The sequence below is a fragment of the Diceros bicornis genome, unplaced genomic scaffold (assembly GCF_020826845.1).
Source record: "Diceros bicornis minor isolate mBicDic1 unplaced genomic scaffold, mDicBic1.mat.cur scaffold_73_ctg1, whole genome shotgun sequence".
Taxonomy (NCBI): domain Eukaryota; kingdom Metazoa; phylum Chordata; class Mammalia; order Perissodactyla; family Rhinocerotidae; genus Diceros; species Diceros bicornis.
The window spans coordinates 308,800-334,982 of NW_026691615.1; the positions used below are offsets into that span (position 1 = coordinate 308,800).

The 26,183-nt window shown below is 58.0% G+C and overlaps 2 protein-coding genes across 2 annotated transcripts; both read right to left on the bottom strand.

Annotated features, from left to right (window-relative positions):
- Window positions 1-2,154: 2,154 nt before the first annotated feature.
- On the bottom strand, window positions 2,155-12,151 carry RAB11B (RAB11B, member RAS oncogene family). Its single transcript, XM_058537995.1, has 5 exons — window positions 12,038-12,151; window positions 5,257-5,452; window positions 4,147-4,340; window positions 3,738-3,818; window positions 2,155-3,185 (listed from the first exon to the last, which is right to left on the bottom strand). Exons 1-5 carry the CDS (start codon window positions 12,075-12,077, stop codon window positions 3,040-3,042), a joined length of 657 nt encoding a protein of 218 aa, XP_058393978.1. The 5' UTR covers window positions 12,078-12,151; the 3' UTR covers window positions 2,155-3,039.
- A 6,450-nt stretch (window positions 12,152-18,601) lies between these two features.
- Window positions 18,602-23,954, bottom strand: ANGPTL4 (angiopoietin like 4). The gene is made up of 7 exons (XM_058538020.1): window positions 23,503-23,954; window positions 23,242-23,352; window positions 22,998-23,115; window positions 20,751-20,864; window positions 20,332-20,427; window positions 19,964-20,245; window positions 18,602-18,995 (listed from the first exon to the last, which is right to left on the bottom strand). The coding sequence occupies exons 1-7, from the start codon at window positions 23,833-23,835 to the stop codon at window positions 18,814-18,816; spliced, it is 1,236 nt and encodes a 411-aa protein (XP_058394003.1). The 5' UTR covers window positions 23,836-23,954; the 3' UTR covers window positions 18,602-18,813.
- Between the last annotated feature and the right edge of the window lie 2,229 nt (window positions 23,955-26,183).

A 26,183-nucleotide genomic window follows, 5' to 3' on the forward strand; every position in this document is an offset into this window, starting at 1 on the left:
GCAGAATTACCGTGCGATCCAGCAATTCCAATTCTGGGTAGACACCCAGAAGAATCAAAAGCAGGGACTCAGATATTTGGACACCCATGTTCATAGCGGCATTATTCACAATGGCCAACAGGTGGAGGCAACCCAAGTGTCCATGGATGGATGATGGATAAACACAATGTGGTCCATCCAGACAATGGATTACTATTCAGCACTAAAGAGGAAGGAAATCCTGATACCTGCTACAATGTGGATGAACCCTGAGGACATGATGCTGAGTGAAATAAGCCAGACACAAGAAGACAAATACTGTGTGATCCCCTCACAGGAGGTCCCTAGAGGAGTCACATCCATGGAGACAGAAAGTAGATGGTGGGGGCCAGGGGCTGGGGGAGCGAGAGGGGGAGTCAGTGTTTAATGGGGACAGAGTTTCAGTTTGGGAAAATGAGAAAGTTCTGGAGGGCCGGCCCCGTGGCTTGGCGGTTGAATGCGCGCACTCTGCTGCTGGCGGCCCGGGTTCGGATCCCGGGTGTGCACCGACGCACCACTTGTCCGGCCACGCTGTGGCCGTGTCCCACATACAGCAACTAGAAGGATGTGCAACTATGACATACAACTATCTACCAGGGCTTTGGGGAAAAAAAAGGAGGAGGATTGGCAGTAGATGTTAGCTCAGGGCCAGTCTTCCTCAGCAAAAAAAAAAAAAGAGTTCTGGAGATGGATGATGGGGATGGTCGCACAACAACGTGAATGTGCTTAATGCCACTGAACTGTGCGCTTAAAAATGGTCAAGATGGTAAATCTTATGTTATGTGTATTTTACCATAATAATTTTTTAAACAAGACTTAAGAACAGTACCTGGGCCAGAGTGAGCACAATGTGCTTATTAAATCACTGAGATTAGAGTCACTGAAATAGCATCACTGCGCTGCGACCCCCAGGGGCACAGGGTCACATCAGTCTTGTTCCCTGGTATGTGCCCCAGGCCTGGCCAATTGCAGAGGCTCCGGAAAGATGTGATCTTTTGGCTGCTTGAAACTCTTCGGGTGCTCCATTGGTTCACCTGGCCCTCTTGAAACCTCTGTCCACTCTCTGCCCTCTCTACGTCCCGCCCTTCCTAAACCCAGGAGAGTCAGTGCCCCCAGGGTCTGTGTGAGCGGGCCGGGAGCAGGGGCAGGGGGTGGTCCTGGAGTGTTCAGTGCATGGCCTGCCCTCTAGGCCCCTCCAGCCCCCACTCTCCCATCACTGGCCTCGGCCCAGCATGCTCCCTCGGCCTGAAACACACTCTAGCTCACTCCAACTCCCCTGTCTGAACAGCCCCCTGCGGCTCAGAGCTGGTCTAGAAGCATGTGTCTGGGTTTACCCATCCCTCCAGGCAGGGTGCCCAGAGCCTGGAATCAGGAGGGATTCTGGGGGCTCTCCTAGGTCTCAAGGGCACAAGGGGCCTCTTCAGCCAGAGGCTGGAGCTTCTGGAACAGCTGCAGACACTTACGTGAGAGGGGACACACTGCATCATGTAGTCAGGGCAAGGATGGAGGTGGGGGGCCCACACAGGGCGGGGCTGGAGGATGGCCACACCTCCTCCACAGTGGGAAACAGCCCTCAGGCTAGCCTTGCCACATGGACGAGGGGAGAAGCTGGATCCTACGGAGAGGCAGAGGAAGCCCAGGCCACCCGCCTCTCCTCTGTCACCAGCCTCCCCCCACTGGGCCCTCCTCAAAGGCCAGTCTGGGATGCAGACAGCTGGGGTGGGGCTGGCATCACCAACACCCCCTGGACAAGCGCCTCTTGCCACTCCCCAGGTGAGGAGGCAGCCAGATGAGCAAGAGATGGAAGGAACAAGCACTTCAACCCCTGGGGCTGGGAATGGGGAGCAGCTGGCACAGCCCACCTCCTCCCAGGCGGCATCCTCAAGTCCTACAGCTGGTAATCCCAGAGTTGGGGAGCTTAACAACCCCCGCCCCCAGCCTTCCCTCCCTCCCTGCCACAGGGTGGGCTTGGACGGGGTCCACCCGACCCTCGGCCACCCCGGGACCCCAGGGCACTGCCCCGGGCGGGGGCTCGGGGCTGAGCAAGGCCGGCCGGCCCCAGCAGCGCATGCGCATTGAGGGGCCCCGGCTCCGCGCGGCCGGCCGTCCAGGGGAGAAAGAAGACAGAGGCGCGCGGCAGGTTTCTGTACAGGAAGTCGGATTATACATTTCAGTAACGGGCGAGAGAAACGAGGCATCGGGGCAACAGTGCGGGAGCCACAGGGAGAAGAAGAGATCGAGAGCTGGGGTTTGGCGTAAATCTTACAAAGTGTATAAAGAATCTGTGTTTCTCTACAATAACAAAAACCAAAGGCTACAAGGAGCGGTCGTATGTACAAAACACGGAGATATTGCTTCACTTGCAAACGGGTTCCTGACCGGACGGGGAGACAAGACAGAGGGGGGCCCGGGGAGGCAGGGCGAGCGCGCTGCGTGCAGAACGGGGGGGGCGAGACGGGGAGCCGGTCTCCCAGCACACATCTACAGGCAGGAGCTGGAGGCGCGCGTGCGCACGGGAGGGGTCGAGGCGCGTGCTCTGGCCGCGCGGGGGCAGCGGGCTGCGAGCGAAGTGTCCGCCTGCCCCAGGCCCCTGGCGCTTTGCTCTCTGCCCGGAGGGGGTTCTGGATGGGGACCCGGGGCCAGCTGGGCCCACTGGCCAGAGAGAGGGGGAAGCAATCGCTTCCTGGAGTCTGCCGCGGAAAGCTGGAGAAGCCTGCTCGGTGTGCCCATCTCCCTTGCCTCTGGCCGGCCCTGTCCGTCCTGCCTCCCTCCCCGCCCTGCCGAGAGGCCCCCTGGGCCCCCAGAAGAGCAGGTGCAGCAGCCGGGGCTTCTAGCTTTTCTCGGGCGGGACAGGAGGTGCCGCTGGACTCCTGTTCTCCCCTGGCCCCGGGCTGGCCGTGCGCTCAGGGGCAGGGCGGGAGCCAGTCACAGAGGGACAGGGAGGGCGGGGCCCGGAGGACGGCGCGGGGTGGGGGGGGGGGAGGACTAGGACGTGCACGCAGGCGCGGAGGCGGCGGGCGGTCACAGGTTCTGGCAGCACTGCAGCTTGCTGGGCTTCTGTCCGTCGGTGGTGGGCGGCACGCTGATGTCCACGACGTTGTTGCCAGGGGACTCGTCGTGGGCTGCGCGGTCCGCGATCTGCTTCTGCGACACGATGCGGTAGATCTCTGCAAGGGGGGGTGTGGGGTGAGCGCCCAGGGTGCCGAGCCCGGAGCCCTCTTGAAGGCCCCACTGTGCCCTGCGCCCCCATCACATCAGGGGAGCAATGCTCGCCCGCTCGCCCAGTGCCAGCTGTGCACTCAGCAAGGGGGGACCCACATCTGGTCACAGATATACCCCCCAGCCCACGCCTCTTGTTCTCTAAGATCTGAGGGCCCTCAGAAGAAACTCCCACAAGCCCAGTGGCTCTGAGCCCCTGAGGCCAACGCCTCCCCAGCTGACCCAGCTGGCTGTTCTCTGGGGGAGCCGGGGCAGGGCCCACCTAGGGGAGCTGGGTCGAGGGGTCCCTGTGTCCCGAGTGCCAGCAGAGGCGGGATCTGGCCTGAGCCCGTGGAGCAGGCCATGTCCGTCCTCGTGTCTGGACTGACTGGCAGGTTTAAGGAATGAAGTTTCAGGGGCTGCATTCTGGAGCCTGTGACCAGAGTGGCTGGTGCCCCTCCCACCCCGCCCTTGGCAGGCCCACTGGGGTGACGGTGGCCCCAGCCAGGCCCTGGGACCACCTGTGAGGATGTTCTTGAAGGCCTCCTCGACGTTGGTGGAATCCAGAGCTGAGGTCTCAATGAAGGACAGGTTGTTCTTTTCTGGAACAGAGAGAATACTGCCCAGGGGAGCCCCTCTCGGGGACCCTGCCTGCCTGCCCGCTCACCTAGCTCAGGAGATGAAGGATTGGGGCCAAGGGAGTAGGATGGAGATGCCCACTGCTCAGGGAGGGGCCATGGACACAGCCGGGGAGGATGGGGGGGATCTGGGGGCGGGGCTGCCTGCCTTCCAGATGTTTCTCCGACGCCTCAGTCACAGTCCCGCTCTCAGGAGCTGGCCCCTGGGGGAGGCCCGGGGCCTGGGCAGATGGCCCGGAGTGAACCCCGGCAGCCCTCGGGCACCACCCTCTGCGGCCCGGCACGCGCTCACCTGCGAAGGCGCGGGCCTCATCAGTGGGCACAGCCCGCAGGTGGCGCAGGTCACTCTTGTTGCCCACCAGCATGATGACGATGTTGCTGTCGGCGTGGTCCCGCAGCTCCTTCAGCCAGCGCTCCACGTTCTCGTACGTCAGGTGTTTGGCGATGTCGTACACCAGCAGCGCGCCCACGGCGCCACGGTAGTAGCTGCGGGGGTGGGGGCGGGGCCCAGGCATGAGCCACGCCAGCGCCCACGGGGCCTCCCAGGTTCTGTGGGCGGCAGCTCCTCCGCTCGCACACAGGGCCCAGCTGAGGGGCGACCGTCATGACCTTGAGGGAGAGGGGCATGCCCTGGGGCCCTGGCTCTGTGCCCCAGATTCCGCTCAGGAATGTGGGGGCCTGAGAAGAGAGTTTGGGGCCTGGGGTCAGAAGACACCCATGGGGTCAGTCACAAAGAGGGGAGGAGGACACAGTGCCCACGCAGGGAAAGGACTGCTCCTGGGCAGGAGCTGCGATGCCTGCCTGGTCCTGCCCGGATCAACAAGGAAAGTGACGGACACACATTCACCCCGAGGGATTAAGGGGACGGGGAGGGGAGCAGGCCTCGGTGGAGGGAGACCAGGGTACAGCAAGTGACTGATGGGGAGTGGCTGGGGTGTTGCGAGGGCCTGGGAAGAGGCCGCCCAAGTGGGTCCCGATGGCTGGGTGGCCACGGGGAGGCAAGGGGTGCCAGGTGTGCGTGGGAAGACAGGATGAGTGTGGGACAGGGCGTGAGACCGAGGGGACCTGAGGGAAGGGGATGGCTGGGAATGTGGCCCGTCAGGGCTGAGGAGCCAGCAGAACGGAGTGGCCCAAGCCAGGCCTGGTTAACAGCCCTCCCTGTGCAGCCACCACCCAGCAAAACTGCAGTGCCTTAGCGGGACGCCAGGGCTCAGAGGGGCCAGGGGACATACCACCTGGGGTCTTCCCTAGGGTCCCAGGGTTCCTGGAGGTCTCATCCCTCCACCCTGGGTCCCCCTGCTCTCGGGGGTGTGCTCTCCCCTCCTCCTCCCGCCTAACTCCTACTCGCCACTCGGGGCCCACTGGCGCATGCCCCGCCTCCTGCGTCTCCCCGCCCACTCACGCGGAGGTGATGGCGCGGTAGCGCTCCTGCCCGGCAGTGTCCCAGATCTGCGCCTTGATGGTCTTGCCGTCTACCTGGATGCTGCGCGTGGCGAACTCCACGCCGATGGTGCTCTTGCTCTCCAGGTTGAACTCGTTGCGGGTGAAGCGTGACAGCAGGTTGCTCTTCCCCACGCCTGAGTCCCCGATGAGCACCACTGAGGGCGGGGAGGGACACGGTGAGGCCTCACCCCTGAGCCAAGACCCCACGTGCCAGCCACGCCCGCCCGCGGAACCTTCACAGGGCGCCCCGGGGGGCCAACGACGCGGCGGAGTCAGAGCTGGCCTGGAGCCCCCTCGCCCGAGGCACCACGTTTCCTGGTGCAGAAGTGAACATAGAGCATAGAGCAAGGCTGCCCCACACGGGGCTTGGGGACTCAGGCAGACGCTTGTGGATCCATCAACCCCCAAACCTCCACTGCAGCCTGGTGGCCTGGCAGCTGTGTACACCCGAGAAAGCTGCAGGGCTGGGCAACCTTGGTCAAGTCACTTAACCTCTCTGGGCTGCCTTTTCCACATGTGTGAAAAGAAAGACAGTAACGGGGCCAGCCCGGTGGCGCAAGCGGTTAAGTGCGCGCGCTCTGCTTCAGCGGCCCGGGGTTTGCAGGTTCGGATCCCGGCGCACACCGACGCACTGCTTGTCAGGCAGTGCTGTGGCGGTGTCCCATATAAAGTAGAGAAAGATGGGCAGAGAAGTTAGCTCAGGGCCAATCCTTCTCAGCAAAAAAGAGGAGGATCAGCATAGGATGTTAGCTCAGGGCTGATCTCCCTCACACACACACACAAAAAGACAGTAACAAGAGCCACCTAAGGGAGGGGGACACCAGGTTCTTACTTACAAGGGTCTGTCTCTGGAGCTCTAAGGAACAGGAATTAAGAAGCCTCACCCCCACGCCCACCCCGCGGTCTCCTCACAGAAAGCTGCTGTGAGCAAACCCACATTCAGCCCCAGCACAGCCCCCTGGCTCACGGGGAACAGGAATGTGCCCTCTGGACATAGCCGGGAAGGGACAGAGCCTGCCGCCTGCCCCCAGGGTCGGTCTGTGCCGCAAGGACATGGGAACAACGAGAGCCCTCCTGAGCAGCGCAAGGCAGACCAGGCCCCTCGGGTCCCTCCCTTCATCCCTGTCCCAGTCGTAGAAGCGCTGCCTCCAGGGGAGGCACATGAGATGGTCCAGGAGGGGCCCGTGCCCAGGAGGACTGTCCTCAGGCCCAGGGCATACTGGAGACTCCTGTATGTACATGCACATGTGCGTGCGCACATGCGCCGGGGTGTACGTGCAGCACAGAAGAAACAACACATGGCCACCTGATCAGACACACCAGCCAGAAACCACATGGCCCCAAGTGTGGGCTTTGGGCTCTGGCACCCGAGGGTGGGTCTGCCCAGTGCAGAGCCATGGGGGCTGCAGGCTTGCTCACCCATGGTTCCGATGAAGAGTTTTATGTGTGTGTCCAGATTCCTGCCACTTCTTACCACCATCCCTGCCCCCACCCTGCTCCCGGGGCCGCAGCCACCTCTCCTGGGGCTGCTGCACCTGCCTCCTCCCTGGGGGCCCTAGCACTCTCCTCTCCAACCAACAGGCTGTTCTCGTTGTGGCAGCCAGAGGGCGCCTGTGAGCCCCTGAGTCAAGTCCCGCCCTCCTCTGCCCACAGCCCTCCAGGGCTCCCACCTCCCAAGTCCTCCCTGCACCCATGCAACCCTGCATGACCCGCCCCCGTCCCCTCCCTGCCCTCACCTCCTTCCTCTCTGCCCCTCTTTGCCAGAACTCTGAGGGATGCGTGTGCATGCTGCCCTTTGCCTGGCCGGGTCTTCCCTGGGCACCAGCCTGGTTCCTGCCCTCATCTCCTTCAGGTGGTCCCTCAGATGGCACTTGATCAAGGAGGCCCTCCCTGCTGTCCTCTTAAAACCCCGCACCCCCAACACTCCCCACTCCCTTCTTCTGCCTTTCCTCCATGGCTCCCACCCCCTCCCACTCCCCAGGTCTCTCTTATTCATTTTTTTGTCCAATCTGCCTCGAGGGCGGGCATCTGGGACCCTCTGCTTCCCTGCTGTATCCCCAGGACCTGGCGCAGTGCCTGGCACACAGGAAAGAATGAACAAACAGCAAAGTGGCTGGCGAAGCCGTGGGCCCACCTCCCCCCACACCTGGAAGATGCCCAGGTCACCATCCTCGGGCCACAGGTGAGGAGGGAGCAGGTGAGGCAGCCACCACAACCCAGCACCCTCCCTGGGCTGACTGCCTTAGAGCCAAGAATAAAGAGAACAAGAAGAGTGTTTAGTGAGTCTGTGCTGAGAGAGCCCTTGATGTTGTGCCTCACCTCACACAGCCTTACATAACCCATTTTACAGATGAGGAAACTGAGGCACAGACGGGAATGACAAGCCCAAAGCACATGGTGAGCAGGGGGCAGAGCAGGGGTCTGAGCCTGTGCGTCTCTGCAGGTTCGCTCCCCCCTCCCAACCATGCTCACCAGGCAGCGACCTGCCAAGGGCCACCCAGCTGGAGGGTGGTCTGGTAGGATTTGAACCCAAGTTTTCCGGGTTCAAGGCTAAACTTAGGGGTCTGGGTTCAGCCTTCTCGTGTCCCACCACCTGGGGCATCCTGACCCTCGGGAGTAGCCAGCAAACTCCTACTCATCCTTCAAAACCCCTTGGTCCAGGCCTCTCTTCTCCCCCCAAAGCACCACGTGGCCTGGCCCACAAGACGTGTGACAACAGTGCCAATGTCCTCTCACGACAACGTGGGTGCCCAACACAAGACTGCGAGCTGACTTCAGAGAAAGGTGGAGATGGACATGGGCCTGCCGCCCAGAGCCAAGGACTCCCAACCATGCTGAGACCTCAAGTCAGCTCCCAGGCCACGCAGGGCCAGACTAGATTGACTGTGGGGCCCAGCACCCACACCCCCAACCCCTCACCTCCTTCCCACGGCAGCCACAGGAACCCAGCCGAGGCGAGGGGGCTTTGCTCAGTTCTCAGGTTCTCGGGTCCTCAGGAATGGAACAGGAAATGAGGAGGAGGGTCCCCCTCCGGACGTGTATCCCCTGCACCCCCTCACTCCCTTCCCAGCCTTGGGGTCCCCTTAGCCCCACTGGTTCTGCCCTGACCCAGCCAAACCTCCTCAGCCCCTCAGGCCAAGCCCAGCCCTAAAGGCTGGGTTTACTGAATTCTCAGGGCCAACCCAGGGACAAATGTTCACACTGTTATTCCCTTTGTAAAGTTAGGGACACTCAACCCAGGGTGACCAAGTCCCCCAGCCCAAGGTCACCCACTGAGCACAGAGCAGGACGAGGGCCACCAGCCACTGCCCAGACGAAGGGCGGAAGGCTGGGCTGCCCGGGCAGTCCCTGGCACACGGTGCCGGATGCAGAGAGGTGGCCAGTGGGACAGCGGCCGGGCTGGCCCCAAGTGCAGGCTGGGAATGAGAAGAGCATTGTCCAAGACACAAGCGATCTATTGTCTCAGGGAAATAAAGGGCCCTTGAGGACATGGCCCCCAGCATTTCCACAGAAGTTGGTGGCATCACTGGCCGGGAAACAGCCCCCCGGGACATGCCACTTGGCTGGCAGAGCAGGCAAGCCCAGTTGGCAAAAGCAAAGAGTTGGCACCTCTTGAAGCCCTGGGTCCTCTGGCCGGTCCCATGACAGTGTGGCATCCCTGGGGCCCACACTCTGAGCTCAGGCGGACTGAGTGGCCATTCAGCTGGAGGGCTGGCTCCCCTACTCCAGGCAGAGCAGGGCCCCGCCTCTCCTCTAGGAAGCTGGCCCTGACCATCCCAGGCCCCAGCGACTGGAACTTGGGGCAACCCTGCCACAGCCATTCCCTAGGGAATCAGAGAGCAGAGGACAGGGGCCCAAAGTCAAGGCACAGGCAGAGCCTCCACTGGCAATGGGGAAGATGGTGTGCTCAGATCCTGGACCAGGGGGGCTGGGTGGGGGGCCCTGCCCGGGCTAGAGAGGGGAGGCTGCCTCAGGAGCACCCAGCAGAGGGGCCGAGCACTGGGGCTGGCCTGTTTCCCGGGAGCCAGCTGCCACTCGCTCCTGGCACCTCCCCAGAAGGACTCCTAGATGGGGCAGGGGCCAATCCAGAGGAGAGGGCCCTGGGCCACCACGGCAGCTTCCCACACCAGCCACGTCCTCACAGGCCAGGTGAGTGCCTGGGGGCTCCGGGAAGGCCTCGGTGGCCCCTGGGGACACAGCTGCACCCACTGTGGACCCCACAGCCAGTCCATCAGAGGAGAGGTCAGGGGCGACCCCTGGGGATCAATGGGCAGGCTGGGAAGATGGTCCCAGGTTATAAAATGTTAGCAGGATAAATGTAAGGATCTATAATTAGCTACAAATAAACAACCTCATTCCTAGGGGAGGGCAGAATGTGCAAGGAGGAAAATAAACAGCACACAGCACCAACGGGGGTCTGTTGGCCTTAGCCGAGCAGGTCAGGGGATCCAAGATATGATGTGGCTGCCAAATAACACAAGGCACTGAAGGAGGGCAGGACAGGGGGCAGCCAGTGTCCCAAGGGAGAGGGGTGGCCCCTCTGTGCCCAGGGCAGGGCCAGGGGAAAGTGACTGAAGCCTGAGGGAGGCTGCGCACAGGGCAGGGGGCAGAGGATCGCTGCCCTCTCCGCTCCTGAAGGGCTCCCCCGACTGGAAGGCACCTGCTCGACTCAGAAAAAGGAGGCCAGAGGGGGAGGGCAGTGGCGCAGGCACCCCCCGCCCCCACCACGTACCAGTTGCCACAGGAGCCAGATCAGTGTTTCCAGGAAGCGGACCCTGGAGATGCATCCCGGGAAGCACACGACCGCTCCATTGCCCCTGACCCAGTAACTGTACTTCTGGGAACAAACTTCAAGGAAATAACCCAAAGAGCAAAAGATGACTTGTGCAAACGCTTGGACCTGGGTTATTTATAACAGCAAACAGTTGAAAATAACAAGCGGGGAATGACCACAGAAACCTGGAGGTGGCCACTGGGAATGCCTTCTGCCCTGGCAGTGCCACATCCGGGTGAGTGCCCAGCCCGGACCTGGGGAGCAGATGTCTCAGGGCGGGCAGAGCAAAGACAGGCACCAGGTGCAGCAGGACTGGAGTCCGGTCCACCTGTCACCAGTCCCCAGAGCCCTGATAGAGCTTCCCTCGCTCTTAGGTGAGACCCCAAGGCTCAGCCGGCAGCACCAGGGCTTTGGCCTGATGCCTGCCGACCACACAGCCTCACTGGCCAGCGACATAGCAGCCTGCACGCATCTCGCCAAGCCCATGGAGCTGTGTGACGACCCTGGGCCTTTGCATGGGCACCCCCTCTGCCCAGAAGCCTTTCGCCACATGGATATCCCAGGTACGGAGCATTCCACCCCAATGTCCAGGTCCCCAAGGTCCCCAGGCCCCCACATGCTAGATAATACTACAGACACAATGGGCAGTGACAGACACAGACCACACTCTCAGGGCTGGCCAGGCTCCCCCATCGAGGGGAAGATGCCAACAGCTGGCATGGGAGACAGACCCGCAGGCAGCAGGGCCAAGGTGCCCCACGTGGGCCCAGGGGTTAGCCTCAAGGGTGGCCACTGTCAGCCAGGGAGCCCAGCACAGGCCCTGACCGAAGCCCAGCTTGGCACAGAGGCACTGTGAAGCCAGTGACCCCCCAATCAGGAGGGAATCTCCCAGCTTGAGGGGCAGGGTGAATGAGCTCCCCACTGGCCCCAGGCGGGCAATGGCTGCCTGATCTGCCTCAGCCTTACTTGAGGCTCTTAGAGCCCTCTACCCCCGGGGCAGGGTTGGTGAGGCCCAGCCATCAGCGCGCACGTGTTGGGGGAGGCAGTCTGACAACCTCGGCCCCAGATCCTGGCTGCAAGCCGCGCCACCCCCCCCCGCCCCCCGCCACACTTCCTAAGTGGTAAAGCCCACAGCTGATCTAGGCTCAAGTCCTGCTCCAACACTTAACACTCGTCTCTCTGAGCCAGTTTCCAGGTCCATAAAGAGAAAGGCTGGATAATACCGACCTCACATGGTTTTGAGGATTTCAATGACTACATGAGTATAAAGTGCTTAGAAAAACGCAGGTATTTGGACAGTGCTGTTAATGTTCTAATAATTAAGAGATATAATTGTTGCTGTTAAACACGGGGCCCGGGTCCAGCACACACAGTCCCCCCACGTGCCCCTCCACGCAATTCGGGGTCCGCACCCCAATCCAGGCTCCCCCCCACACATTTCAACCCCCATTGTCCGCCTCGCCCTTCCAAGGCCCCGCCCCCAGACGCGCTGCCACCAATCAGGTCTGGCCCCTCCCACCCCGTGAAGCGCCCGGCCCCAGCAAGTTCTTGGACACGCCCACTACCGCCTAGCCCCCGCCTCCAAGGCCCCGCCCCCACCACGAAGGGAGCTTTCCACCCAGCCCGGCCCGCCGAATGCTGGGGCGGCCCCGCCCCTCCTGAGGCCCCGCCCCTAACGGCCTCTCCCACCGCTCCGGGCCCCACCCCCTCTGTGCCCCAGCTCCGCCCCGGCTCATCCAGGGCCCCCAGGGCTCCCTGGGCCGCCCGCTCCGCACGGTCGCGCACCCCGGCCCGAAGCTGACTGAGCCTGGCCCACCCCGGCCTTCCCGGCTGCCTGACCCGCCGGGCCCCAAGCCCCGGGCTCCGGCCTGGGCCCAGCGGCCTGGAACGCAACCTCGGCCCGCCGGCCCGCCTGCCCGCCGCCTCGCCGCCGCGCCCTCGCCCGTCTGTGCCCCACCGGCCACACCTTTGAATAGGTAGTCGTACTCGTCGTCCCGGGTCCCCATTGTCCTGGTGCTTCCGGCGGGATCGGCGACTCCGCAGCCCCACCACAAACACCCGACGGGGGCGGAACCGGCGCCGCGCAGAGCGGCGGCCGGATGGCTAATCTGCGGCGGGTGGCGTAGCGACCGGCACCCAGGGCAGCCAATCAGAGGTGGAAGCAGAGTCCCAGGGGTGGGCGCCGCTAGGATCCGCCCTCCGCGCTCCTGGTCTCCTGGAGAAAGGCGGAAGGAATGCGGCCCTTTCTGAAGTGACAGCTGCGCCAGCCTATCAAAGGCGGGTTTAGGAAGGCGGGACGGAAGAAGGGAAGAATGAAACGGATTGACGGAGCGAGTAGCCAATGAGAGGCTTAATTCAGACCGTACCCGACTGCCTGAGGACCTGTCCGGGGAGGGAAATAGCGCTACGTCCAGGTGATGTTACGCTATGTAACGTCCCGATGACGTCATAGGTCTGTGCACGCTGCTCTGCCTCCCCGCCCCATAAATGACCCTGTCTGGGGGGCCTCTCCCCGAGGTCTTTTCCATTAGAGGTCACCTCTCCTCTCTCGGTTGCACTTTCCATCACTGTATTGGTGTCTCATTGCGATACCGTTCTGCATCAGTTTCCTTCATCTGTATAACAGGGAAGAAACCTCGTGGAATCTTTGGAAGATAACTAGATCTTGTCCCTAAACGCACACTAAATCAGCCGTCCACATTCTGTCTTTAAGTCTTTGATTAACAAATATTTATAAATCCTTACTGGGCGTCAGACTCTCCAACATGGTCTCCTCCCCTCGTCTGTCCACTTACCCTGTTTTATTCCACCCTCTCCCCCAGGACTTATCGCTACCTGACATTAAAGTATGTGTTTCTTTCTTGACCCATTAATCTGTTTCGTTTGTCTCCATCAACAGAACATCAGCCCCATGAGGGCAGGGACTGTGTGTGCCACAACCACTGCTGTGTCCCTGTGCTCAATAAATATCTGACCAGTGATGAACAACTTAGGCATGGAGCTCATGTGCTAGTTACAATAATTATTATTATTACTGCCTCCTGGACTTCATCGCTGGGATGTCCATCAGGCATCCCGACACTTGTTTGTCCTCTTTCCGCATATCCACTCTTCCTCCTGTGTCTCCATCCCCCACCCCCTCCATCATCAAAGCCACAAGTCAGGGGCTCCTCTCTCTTTCTCATTGTTTACCACCCTCTGCCCCTTCCCCTTATTGTGTCTCTTCTCCCTCCCAAATTTCTGACCACGTCTCACTCCCTCCACTGCCACCACCCTGATCCTGGCGCCCATCATCACTCCCTGTGACACCGAACCAAGTGGCCTCCCCTCCTGGTAAGTTAAATAAAACTACACCAGTGGAAGTTGTCTCACAAAGTAAAGTGTATTTGCAGCAAATAGGAGACCATGAAGAATCATTTCCAAAGTCAGGGCGTCTGGGAACCAAGGAAAGCAGGAACTTTTATTTGGTTGGGGAATGAATATTCAAAAGGGAGAGGCAGGTATTCGATTGCACAGGCTCAGTTGGAGAACATGCTTCCACATCATGAGGCCTAAGCTCCACCTGGAGAGATTTTTGCATTAAAAATAAGGCAAAGGTCGTGGGCGTAGCTCTTGTGGTGAGGCTTGGTCAGTTTCAGCATGGCTGGTGGTTATATCTCCCTTGAGTGCCTCCCTTGGTCAGTTTCAGGATGGCTGGTGGTTACATCTCCTTAATATACAAAAGGAAAAGAAACAACTTGGAAAAACAGTTAATTGCTGGGTCATCCTGGTGGCGCAGCCGGTAAGCGTGGGCGCTCCACTTCGAGGCCAGGTTCACAGGTTCAGATCCCAGGCGTGCACTGACGACGCACTGCTTGTCAAGCCATGCTGTGGCAGTGTCCCATATAAAGTAGAGGAAGATGGGCACGGATGTTGGCCCAGGGCTAATCTTCCTCAGCAAAAAAAAAAAAAAAAAACCAGTTAATTGCTTCCAAACCCACCTTTGACTTTCTCGAGGTCCGTAGTCAGTGACACCTGGACCTGTGCATTTCCCGCTCCCAGATCCCCCTGCTCTGCCCTCACTTCACAGTCTGTTCTTCCCACAGCAGTCAGAGGGGGGTTTTTAAAACATGTCAGGTTGTCTCGCTCCCCTGTTTAAAAATCTTTTAGTCCTTCCTTTAGGACGTCCATTTACTGAGCATCTATGAGGTCAGGCAGCACTCTAGGTGCTGGGGATGCAAAGTGCCAGCCCTCATGGAGCTGAGAGTCTCTTGGGAGCAGTCAGATAAGAAGCAAGTAAAAAACATGTGCAGGATAATTGCAGAATGGGAGGCATGCAATGAAGAGAATAACCTGGGTTATTCTCCTTAGCTCCTTAGCTAGTGGGAGATCGGAATTGGCCCCCTCAAAATATGTCTCTTCACCTTGATTATTTTCTCTGAAAGAAACTTTGACCTCACCCCTTTCCCACTAACTGCCTAAATGAATTTAAATCTGTGTATGGATAGAGTGGGAGGGTCCTTGCTAAGCCCATTCTTATCAAAGTTCTGTTGAAGGGAAATGTCCATTTGTAAAGATATCTCCCTCTCTGTACCAGGAAGAAGTGGGGATGACCTTATCTCTAGAAACTCTTATCAGTGCATACTCTTGTTTATTGTGCTTTCTGGTAATCTCCCATAGCTGACTCCCCACCCCCCCAACATCCTCCTTTGTCTACCTGAATATGCTATTTAAGGTGAAAACCTCCGCCATTTGTTGAGAAACTCAGTTTCCCTGGTTTCTCCCATGTGTACGTTATAAAGCTTTGTTGGATTTTCTCCTGCTATGCGGTCTCATGTCAATTTAATTTGTAGCCCAGCCAGAAAGGACCCAGAGTGGGTAAAGGATAGTCTTCCTCCCCTTCACTAGGAAGCCAGGGAAGGCATCCTGGAGGAGGTGGCATTTGCACTGAGTCCGCAGGAGGGGGAAGAGGTATTAGGAACAGCATTTCAGGCAGACACAAAAGCAAGTGAGAGAAAGAGCTTGATGTGTCTGAACAGCCAGAAGGTCATGGTGGCTGGAGAGCGGGGTCCAGGGGCCAGAAAAGAGATTAGGCGAAAAGGCAAGGCTGAAATCCAGACCAGGGAGGAGCCTCCCAGCCTTTGTCAGCAAACTCCTGGGCAGTTGCCTTGAGGCCCTGCACATTCCAGCACAGATCCCTTCCCCACCCGCCCTGCCGTTCCCCTCCCCAGCCTTCTGCCCCTCGCTGCAGCTAGGTGGGGCTGTGCGCTGGCTCCCCAGACAGGAGCTGCATTTCCCACCGAGGCCACTAGGCTTTGGCTCTCACAGTGACCTCTTTCTGGAATACCACCCTCCCTCCTCATCTTTGTAAAATTTTCTTCCTTTGAAAACTGACTCAAAAGCCACATCCACCGTGAAGTCTTTTCTCCTGTCTGGGTCATGCTCCCCGCCCCCACCCCGAGCATGGCTCATCATAACAGTATTAGTAAGGACGGCTAATGTTTATATTGTGAGCTCACCATGAGTGAGACACTGTTCTGAGCGCTTTTCACTTAATGCTCCAGGAAATCCTTGCAGCACCAGCAGAACAGAAGTGGGGGGTGGGGGGTGGGGGTGGGAGGGCAGGGTAGCAGAACCATCCCCATTTTGCAGATGCAGGAACTGAGGCCACAGAACTTTAGTGGCCTGTCCCCAGTGCCAAGAAGTTCATCACCTACACTCAGCCAGGGCCCCAGGGAAGCCATTGTGTCCCCAGCACCTTCCAGGAAGAGTCACGGAACAGGAAAAGCATGGAGGTTTTCCTCTAGTGCAAGAAGCCCCCACGACCTCTCCAAGGAACACTTACAAGAAATACTGGAAAGATAGGTTCTCCTATGAAAACAGCAGTTGGGGCTCAGGGCTTGGACAGATGCTGTTTTTCCCAAACATGTGTCCCGGAGACAAAGCATCACATTATTCCAGGCCATATGATATGGATGATTATTCTGGGCAGTGCATTAAATAACGTTGAACCACATGCTGAGAAAGTCTTACCTTTTTGCAATTCTTGAAATCCTTTATTATCCTCAAACAGAAAGGCTCACTCTCTTTTGCTCATATCTCTTGAACAATTTTCTAATGCTTATCTCCCTCTTTAAACAGAGCTCAGAAGCAGAGCCTTCAGAAAGCCACAAGATCTAGTTAGAATTTTCTTCCCCGCATTTTGTTGTGAAATTTTGGGGACTTTTAGAAAAATGGAAAGAATTGTAGAGAATACTCATATCCGCAACACCTAGAGTCCACTATTAATATTTTGCTTTATTGCATATCCATCTCTATCCACCCATCTATCATCCTATTTTTTGATGCATTTCAAAGAAAGTCGAAGATTTGGGGCGTCTCATGCACAGCATGGTGATTATAGTTAACAATACTGTATCGTATACTTGAGGGTTGCTAAGAGAGTAGATCTTCAATGTTCTCACTATGAAAAAGAAATGGTAATTCTGCGACGTGATGGAGGTGTTAGCTCCCTATGGCGGTCATCATTTTGCAATATATAAGTGTATCAAATCAACACTTTATACGCCTTAAACTTACACAATGTTATATGGCAATTATACCTCAATAAAGCTGGAAAAAAATTACGAATAAAACAAGGACGTTAGTCCACTTCACCTCTAAACACTTCAGCATGCATATCATTACCTAGAGTTCAAGGATCGTTTATGGCTGTTTTCTTAGTTTTTGTTTGGAAGGTGAAATTTACATGTAATAATATGCACAGATCTGAAATGTACATTCACCAAGACAAAGGCATATGCCAGAGTAACTCACCTCTGTGGAGGGAAAGTTGCCTCATGTCCCTTCCCAGTCAATTCCCATCCCACCCTTCCAGGGGCTGCCACTATTCAGGGTTTTTTGGTTTGTTTTTTTTTTTTCACCGTAGATCAGTTTTCTAGCTGGAATTTTAAAGCACTGGCATTGTTTTATTTTCATTGGCTTTAGTTTCACTAACTTATTTATGGCAGGGGATACTAGTTCTCCATGTGCAGTGGAGAGATGTTTACATTTTTAAAAACTGCGTAAGTCCCGGGGCCTAGGCGTGAGCTGCTTTACAGCTGCCATTGGTTTAATTATTAACAGCACACCCTCTTTCACTCTCAAAATTATGCCATCAATTATAGGTCACCCTATCTGTAAAGGGAGGGTTTTGAAGGTAAGCCTGGTGCAAGCAGGTATGTTTACATCCACTAAAGTATCCCAAATACTTAGTATGGAGCTTAGCTTGTAGTTGGTGCTCAATAAAAGTTGAATTTATGTACATATATATTTTTAAATGCCAATTTAAAGGAAAACTTATGCATACGTGGCAAAAAACGGGAAGAATTTACCCAAAACTCTACATGAATGTACATACACACTATAACTGCACTGTCTACTATGGCGGCTATTGGCCTCTGCGGCCACTGAGCCCTTGAAAAACGGCTGGTGCAAACTGAGATGTGCCGTAAGCATAAAATACACACTGGATTCCGAAGACTTAACAAAAAGCTGTGTCAACTATCTCATTAATAACTTTTACATAGATCACATGTTGAAACCAGTATTTTGGATATACTGGGTTCAATAAAATCCATTTCTGAGATTCATTTCACCCGTTTCTTTTTACTTGTTTACTTGTTTTGTTTTTTGTGTTTTCTTTCTTTTTCTTTTTACCTTTTTTTTAATGTGACCACTAGAAAAAGTAAAATTGGACGTGCAGCTCACGTTACATTTCTATCAGATGGCAGGACATTAAAAAGTCAATCGTGGGGCCAGCCCGGTGGTGTAGCAGTGAAGTTTGCACTCTCTGCTTCCGCAGCCCGGGGTTCACAGATTTGGATCCTAGGTGCAGACCTACACACCGCTCATCAAACAATGCTGTGTCAGTGTCTCACATACAAAATAGAAGATGGGCATAGATGTTATCTCTGGACCAATCTTCCCGACCAAAAAAAAATTTATCGTGATTCATATGCATAAGTACGGGCAGGAAGGGGTTCTCATTTTCTCTCTTACCTGCTTCCAGAAGGATTGAGTGAAGGTTTTGTTGTTTTGTAATTTTGAAAATAAAAACGAGAGAGATACACATCATGCAATGATAATTAAAGGACACTGAAATCAGTTGTCAGGTTGCAGGAATAAACAGTGTTGTCCTCAAGGGACCCGGGAGTGTTCATCCTCCACCCTGGGAACATGTTTATGTGGACTCTGAAACTGTCCACTTTTTCAAACTAACCAAAGGACAAAGAAGAACAAAATGTTCTGAAGCTGTTTTTATTCCAAGAATTCCGTGAGCTCCACCCAGACACGGCTGGCGCCAGCATGCCCCACAGCACCCACACATGACAGGACTATGGGGGTGCCCGGTGGCCACGGGAGCCATGGTCCCCCGGCCAGTCAATGTGACTGAATCCGCCATCAAGGGCCAGCCTGGCTGCTCCCAAGTGGTCCCTCTGCGTCTCCCAGTCCTCGGGCGGGCGAGGAGCAGGCCTCACGCCCCTCTGTCCATGCTTCTTGGGTCTGTGCCCTGCAGCCCTGCAGCTCTGTCCTTCTCAGAGGGCACTGCCTGCAGCCCCCCACTCAGAAAGGGGGCCTCTCCAGTCCTCGCTGCTTCTCTGTCCATGAGGCTCCAGACGGCGCCTGCCCACAGCCCCTGCCCAGGCAGGGAGTGGCCACGTGCTGGGCCAGGTTCAGAGTCAGTGTCCTCGAGGAGCCTGAGTCCAGGCCCCAGGGAGGAGACTAGGAGGCTGCTTCGGCCACTGTGGGCCGGATCAGCAGGGTGGTGGCCTGCAGCGGGTAGTAACGGCCCCGCCACGTCTTCCAGAAGATGCCCTTCTTGCGCTGCTGCCGCTGCCGAGGGATGGAGCGGAAGTACTGGCCGTTTAGGTTGGAGTGGCCGCAGGTGCCGAACCACCAGCCACCTGCCGGGGTCAGAGAGAAGGGAACATGGTCAGGCTGGGGTCCTTGGGCCTCTACTGGGGCTGGGATGGGGATGAGGCTGGGCGTGGGACTTTAAATGCTTTAGATGGGAGGATTTTGGCGGTGATTGTCAAACTGTGTTCCAAGGAACCCCAGGTTGTGACAAAGGAACCTCAGGGTGAGCTCTGGGTCCCCCCTTCCCGGTAACCGCAGCTTTCACGTCTGTACCCACAGCAAGTTACTTCTCTGCACTTGACACACAGGAAACACTTATTAAAGACTTTCTCTGATTGTCATCCATTTCATCAATTTATATTAGGTTGAACCATATGAAATTACGAGTATCCCATCATTTTCTGACCCAACAAAAGGCAGTTTCAAACCTTGACCTGCAAGTTTTTTTTTTTTCTTTTGTTTGCTGAGGAAGATTCACCCTGAGCTAACATCTGCTGACAATCGTCATTTTTTTTTGCTTGAGGAAGATTAGCCCTGAACTAACTGTGCCAATCCTCCTCTATTTTGTACGTGGGTCACTGCCACAGCATGGCTGATGAATGGTGTAGGTCTGCACCCAGAATTCAAACCCGCAAACCTGTGCCACTGAAGCGGAGCAGACCGACCTTAACCACTACACCACTCGGCAGGCCCTTGGCCTCCAATTTCATTAGCACAAGATGGGGTTCGTCTTGGTGGCTTTGGACACACCAGCCACCATCCCACAAACGTCATCTCATTGAATTTTCATAATAATCCTATGGAGTGGGCACTGTGGTTATTGTACCCCATTTAAAGACAGGAAAACTGAAGGTGAGAGAGGTTAAGTCAGTTGCCCAAGGACACACAGCAAACAGGGAGACGAGGGAGCAGGAAACAGATAGAATCTGGGATTGAAGCCAGGGCAAGGAAGCAGGGAGGGGAGGCCTGGGCCATGTAGCACAGGGCAGGACAGGGAGGGGCAGAGCTGGCTCACCAGAAAGGCTCCTGGCACAGTTCTTGTCCCTGCGGAGGTCGTGGTCCTGGTCCCAAGTGGAAAAGGGCAGGGAGAGGCCGCTGGGCGCGACAGTGGTGGCGCCCAGTTTACTGGCCACGGGTGCGGTGAGCTGCAGGCTATAGGCTGTGTCCTCGCCACCCAGGTGGATGGGGAACTGCAGGGACTCGGCGTTGCCCTCCCAATCCTGCAGCTGCACCGCCAGGCGGCTGCCGCGGTCCCCCACGATGCGATGCACCTTCTCCAGGCCCAGCCAGAACTCACCTGCAGCGGAGAGGTGGATCGGTGAGACGGACCCACCTCCACGGCCCCTCCTCCCCCTGTGCCTCTGGCCCCCTGGCAACACCCACCTTGGGGGTCTCCGAAGCCACCCTTGTAGGCTTCCCAGGGCCGGTTAAAGTCCACGGAGCCGTCCTGGCGCCTCTGGATTACAGTCCAGCCTCCGTCTGCCCAGAGAAGTCTGAGGTCACCAAGAGGACTCTTCCCACAGCACACCCTGACTCCCCCATCTGGCTCCCAAACCCCAAACCGCCTCCAAACCAAGGGAGGGCAACGCTCCTCTCATGCCTTCCCGCAGGACTGGAGGAAGGTGGCCAAAGGGAAAAATGCTGTGGGCTGGCGCAGGCAGGGGGCTCAGCCTGGATCTTTGTCCCAAGGAAGCAGGGAAGGAGGGAGGGGGGAGACAGGGAGGGAGGGGAGTGGGCTGCATTTGACAGAAAGACAACGGGCCCAGGATCTTCGCGGCACGCCGGTGGCCAGCACATCCCACCTGAGGTCATCTTGCAGTTAACCAGGAACGGCGGGGACCCCTGAGGCTGGATCTGGAACAGTCCACTCTGCCGCTCTCCCTCTTCGAATAGCTCCTGGCAGTCCCTGGGCAGCCCTGCAGGGCAGACAAACGGGGGTGGGTGGGATTGAAGCAGAAAGCAGTCCCCGGGGGTCTCAGGAAACGAGCATGTCTGGGGGCTGGACAGCGGGTGGCAGGGACATGAGAGGACCATCCTGAGCTCATGACACCCCCCCCTCGACTCCACCTGCCGAAGCCTTCCACGGCTCCCCAAGGCCTTCCTCAGCATGACCTACAAGGCACCCCAGTGCCAGCCCCTGCACCCAACCTCCCTCCTCCCACACTGCATGCCCACACCGCCTTCCTTGTACCACATCTCCTGCCCCAGGGACTTTGCACACGCCAGTCTCTCTGCCTGGGACCCTCCTCCCTCATGACTTTCCCTGCCTTATTCTAAAGGTCTCAGCTTCTGGAAGGGATGCCTTCCCAGACGCCCAGACCAGGCCAGACTTCCCAAAAGGGGCATTGAGAACTTCCCACTCGCCAACACCGGGGTCATCTGTGGTCTCTCCCCCATGCCCCCACTGAAGAGCGCTCCATGGGGCCAGGGACAAGGAGCGGCTCTTTGCCCACGCTCTGGCACCAGTGCCCAGGCTGAGCCTAGCCCTCAGCAGGTGTTTAATAAATTAGACTCGATGAATAAATGATTGAAGGAGCTGGATCAGAGGAGGCAAGGCAGCTGAGCAGGAAGGGCTCCGCTTTGTCCAGCGGGGGATGCGGATGGGGCCTGGACAGGGCTGGGGGGCCCGGATGGGGCTGCCTAGGGTTCCAGGTATCAGAGGGGGCGGGGAAGGATTGAAGAGTGAAGGAGGAAGGAGGGAGGAGGGAGGGATGATTAGGGCGCGTCTGGAGGCTTGGAAAGTGCCCGCCCCCAGTCCAGCCGGGAAAGTAGGGGAAAGGTCGCCGGGGGGAGGGGAGGAGGGGGTCCGCCCTGCGAGGGCGAAGGCGGGGTCGGGCCCTGAGCGACTGCAGACACTTTCCCCCATTCTCCTCTCTTCCAACCAAGACAGGCACCGGGCCAGACCGACAATGTGGCTTCCATTAGCACCAACTGTTTGTCCCTCCAGCTCTGAACTTTCCCCTACTTGGCAGGGCTGCGCCCGGAGCCGGGGAGTCCCCGGACCTACATGCCCCCCCCCCCACACTCCTTCGCCACATTCCGGGCCGGACCTAAGCCTGCTGGCCCCGCCCACCAGCCCCTCAGCCCGGGAGGGGGGTGTGGGAGGGTGCGATGGACCCTTGGTGGCCTGGGGGGAGCCCTCGAGCCTAGAGGGCTGGAAGCCAGTAACCAGCCCGAGGATGTGGGGGGATCCGAACTTTCACCCAGTTGGCTGCAGCCGCAGATGCCTGGCTGAGTGACGGGGTAGGAGGACTCCAGGGAAGCCAGCCGGGTCTGGGGCGGGGTGGGGGGGGGACTTAGGATGGGACAGAGCCTTGGGGAGCTGGGAGCCTGTGCCAGGCACAGACACGCTGCCGTTGGAGATTTGGGGCGATGTGGGGCATACACAATAAAGGACCCAGAACTCATGATGGTGGCAAAGGTTCACGCTTTTGGGGGCTGGGGTGGGGTGAGGGACCAGGTGTGCGGGTCAGGAGCCCTGTATTTGTAAGAGATGCAAGACTGAATGGTTTGTCTGGCCCCAGGGAGATGGGGGTTCCCTGCCCTAGCCACCCCCACCCCAGATCCACACTAGAAGAGACCCTGGGAGGCCTAAACCTCAGAACCCCCCTCCAGGCAGCCGTTCTCCCCACCCAGTAAGGACTCCAGGCTCCCCAAGTGGCACCCTTTTGTTTCCTTAGCGGCCTTCTAGAAGGTTCCAACCTGCAGGAAGGTGTCCCTCAGCTGCACTGCCCCTTTCCCCACACCCCTGCAGCTCAAGTTCCTCTTGGACTCTGTTTCCCACCCCCTGCTCCAGGTAGTGGCCCATGAGGCTATGAGGAAAGCCCACTGGCACCCAGGAAGAAGGGTGGGGTGGCCGAGCTGGGCAGGGTCGGGGCTGAGATGGAAGGTGCCCCGTCAGCCCTTCACCAGAGCCCACAGGGCCCCAAGGCCAGGACCTCTTTCCTTTTCAGTAAAGTGGACCTGACAAGGAGGGGGACGAGAACGGCAAATGTATGCGTGTGTGGAGGGGAGAGGTACCATAAGACAGTGAAGGGCCGGACACTCACTGTGCAGGCGGCTGATGTTGTGAGCCGGGCCAGCAAGCTGGGCCGTCTTGGGTAGCCTCTTTCTCCTAGCAGACTTGGCTCCCCCACGGCCCAAGTGCATGGGGGCCAGGAGGTCCACCTGGGACAGGACGGGAGGAGGGGGTCAGGTCTGGCTGGCTCAGGCTGCCCAACCTGGCCGGCTCCACGTCCAGACCCACAGGTCTGGCTGCCACCTCCCTCCCCTCCTGGAGCAAGCATCGCGCACTTGGCTCTGCAGATTCTGGATTCTCAGGCGCTGCTTCTCCAGGTGCCGCTGCTGCTGGGTCACCTTCTGGAAGAGCTGCTCGATCCTGCTGTTCTGAGCCTTGAGCTGCGTCTGGGGAGGGCGTGAAACCGTGGTGAGGACCCAGCATTCTGCCACCAACCTCTCCATTCACCCACCCGTCGATCCTTTGAGGCCGGAGCAGGAGCGCTCAGGGAGCCTCGGATGCGACCCCTCGCGTCAGACCCATAGGAGCGCACGTACCTGCAGGCTGCCGAGGCTCTCAGGGGCGGCCTCGCCGCTGGGGACCAGACTCGCAGGCGCGTGTAGGGGCGCGGTGGACACCCCCGACTCCTTGCAAGCGGCCCCGCAAGCGCCCAGGCGTCGCTCCAGCGCGTCCAGCTGCCCACGGGTGCGCTCCACGTGCTCGCGGAGCCCGTGGCCGAGCTGCAGAAGCCCGTGCGCCAGCACGTTCACCTCGTCCCAGGACGCGAAGCGCGGCGGCTCGGACGGCGCCGCGCGGCCCTGCGCGCTCAGCAGCCCCGCGGTGGCGGCGCACAGCACCAGGGCTGCTCCGGCCGTCGGCGCACAGTGCATCCTTCCGGGTGACCTAGGCGCGGGGACGCGGGGGCTCGAGATGCGAGGGCTGGAGACACCGGGGCCCTGGCGGGGACTCGCTCGCGTGCAGAAGGCACAGGGAAAACTCGGATCACGGCCACCGGCCCTCTGAGCTTTTGGTGTCCCCGCGACGCCCCGTTTTATAAGCCGGGTGCGGGAGTGGGAGGGGGAGCCTGGGAGGCGGGGCGTGGGGAGTGCCGGGGGCGGGGCGTGCGGCCGGGGGTGGGGTTCTGGTCCTGGAAGCCGGTTAGTTATGGGGGGTTGGGGGCGCCCTGGAGGTGCAAAACTGTAGCTCCTCTCACCAGGCCTTGACATGCGTTCTCTGCTGACTGTGGGAGACTTGACCCTTTTTCTCGCCGTGGTCCCCTTCCCAGCGCCGGAATTCCGAGCCCCCCACTCAGTGGGGGAAAGGACGCTGGCCTTGGCGGGGCCAGGCGGGCGGTTGACATTCCTGACCCCCCCCCCAAGTCAAAAGCTGGGAGAGAGGGCGGGCAGAGAGGAATAAGAAAGGGCCCCGGTGCGCTGAGTCCAGCAGGGCCAGGCGGGGAGCCCGCGACGCCTCAAACATCCCCGCCTCCAGGAGGCTTCCCGGAGAGCGTCCCAGGACCAGGGTGGACCCACCGGGAGACGTCTCGGGCTCCCACGCTCCTTCCGGCTCAAGGCTTCGTCACTGCAGATGTGTTTGTGGATTTCGTTAACATCCCTCATCCCACCCCCCACAACTGAGTGGTCTGTCTTGTTCAGTCTCCAGCTGGAGCCTCACTCTGTCCTCAGCGTCTGCGGTGTCTGAGTCTTTGCCTGTAGCAAAGCAGGAACCTCGGAACGGGAAGAGGGGCTACATGGACGGAAGGCCCTCCTTCCTTCCTTCATTCATTCAACGAACAGTCCTCTGTTCTCCTCTATGGAGTTCCCAGGCTGGTGGAGAGACCCCAACTCTCTGAGCCTGGATAGGGCAGCGTTGAGACAAAGGGAGAACTGAGTGAGGCTATGGGGCTGGACCACGTTCATTCCACAAGGTTAAGCATTCATTCAACAAACTTTTGCTCAAGTCCACCTCCTCCGTCCCCACCCACTCCCCTGTACCCTGTTAGGAAATTGAGGCTGGCATAGACAACCCTCCTGCCAGGAAGAACCCATGGCAGGTTGGCTCAGAGCTCGGGCGAGAAAAACAGAGTTGACTCAGCAGGGCTCAGAGCCAGTGGAGCCTCTGGAATCTGAAACTTAACGCCCCAGGGCTGACGTGCAGGTCACCACTCATACACTCGGCCAGGCCAGATGCCAGGATGGCAGATCCCAGCAGCAGTGGCAGGCAGAAGGGAAGGGCAGAGAGGAAAACTTTGGCAAGGAGTAGATCCGGACAGCCGCCATCTGTCCTGGCAGCTGGCCTGTGCAGCCCCCGTCCCCCCCTGGCTTTTTGCCCTGGGAGAAGTGATCAATTCCTTTCCCAACCTGATGGCCTTTTTATGAGCCACATTTCAGAGCTTCTTCCTCTGTGCCGTGTTTCAGAGGGCACAAAACACGCCAAAGGCTCTTAGAGGCACCTGCTATGAACAAGCTACAAAGAATGTGTGCAGGGGCTGTGTCCAGCTGGCTCTGGATTTTATCCTAAAAACTGCTCTGTGGAGCATGCCCCCTGACCCAGCAGTGACACAGTCACCCTGATCAATTGTTTATTGAGCACCTACTGTGTGCCAGTTACTGTGCTGGGGCCCTAATGGTGGGCAAGACATCCCCCCTCCTACAGTAGGCTACTCTGGTCAAAGTAATGGCATTAGAAGGGTGACATGTGGGCTGGCCTCTCTCATCAGAAAAGAAAGCAATGAAATTGACTTCTTTTTCCCTGTCAATGCCCTGCCTCTGGGAGATTTCAACCTGGGGCAGGACACGGTCTCATCAACAGTGTCTTTCCATCTGTGTCTCTAGGATCTAGGTTACTGGGGGCCCCTCAGTTCCTCTTTACTAATCTCCAATAATTGGTGGCTTTGCTGGGTGGCATGGGAGGAGCTGATCTGTCCGTGGAGGGGCTGCTGATAATAAAAATAGCAGCAAACACCTACTGTGCACTTCATATATGCCAGGTGTTGTTCTAAAGTGATTATATATTCATTTAATCCTAATGGCAACTCCAAATGAGGTAGGTACTGCTATTATTCTATTTTATGGATGAGGACACAAGGAAAGAGAGGTTAAGTACTTGTCCAAGGTCTCCCGGCTATCTGGGCAGAGCTGGGATTTAAAACCAGGCTAGCTGACCCACAACTGTGTTCCTAGCAGCCCTGATATGCTGCCTTTATTCAAAATAACTCAATGATCTTTGCCTCCTGATA

Coding starts and splice junctions, on each gene's coding strand:
- RAB11B (XM_058537995.1), bottom strand. CDS start 12,077: ATGGGGACCCGGGACGACGAGTACGACTACCTATTCAAAG. Junction 4,341..5,256: donor TACCGCGCCATCACCTCCGC/GTGAGTGGGCGG, acceptor CCACCCCCGCAG/CTACTACCGTGGCGCCGTGG. Junction 3,186..3,737: donor CTTCAAGAACATCCTCACAG/GTGGTCCCAGGG, acceptor CCCCCCTTGCAG/AGATCTACCGCATCGTGTCG.
- ANGPTL4 (XM_058538020.1), bottom strand. CDS start 23,835: ATGCACTGTGCGCCGACGGCCGGAGCAGCCCTGGTGCTGTGCGCCGCC. Junction 23,353..23,502: donor AGAGCCTCGGCAGCCTGCAG/GTACGTGCGCTC, acceptor CGCCCTCCCCAG/ACGCAGCTCAAGGCTCAGAA. Junction 18,996..19,963: donor CTGTGCCAGGAGCCTTTCTG/GTGAGCCAGCTC, acceptor TGACCCCGGCAG/GTGGCTGGTGGTTCGGCACC.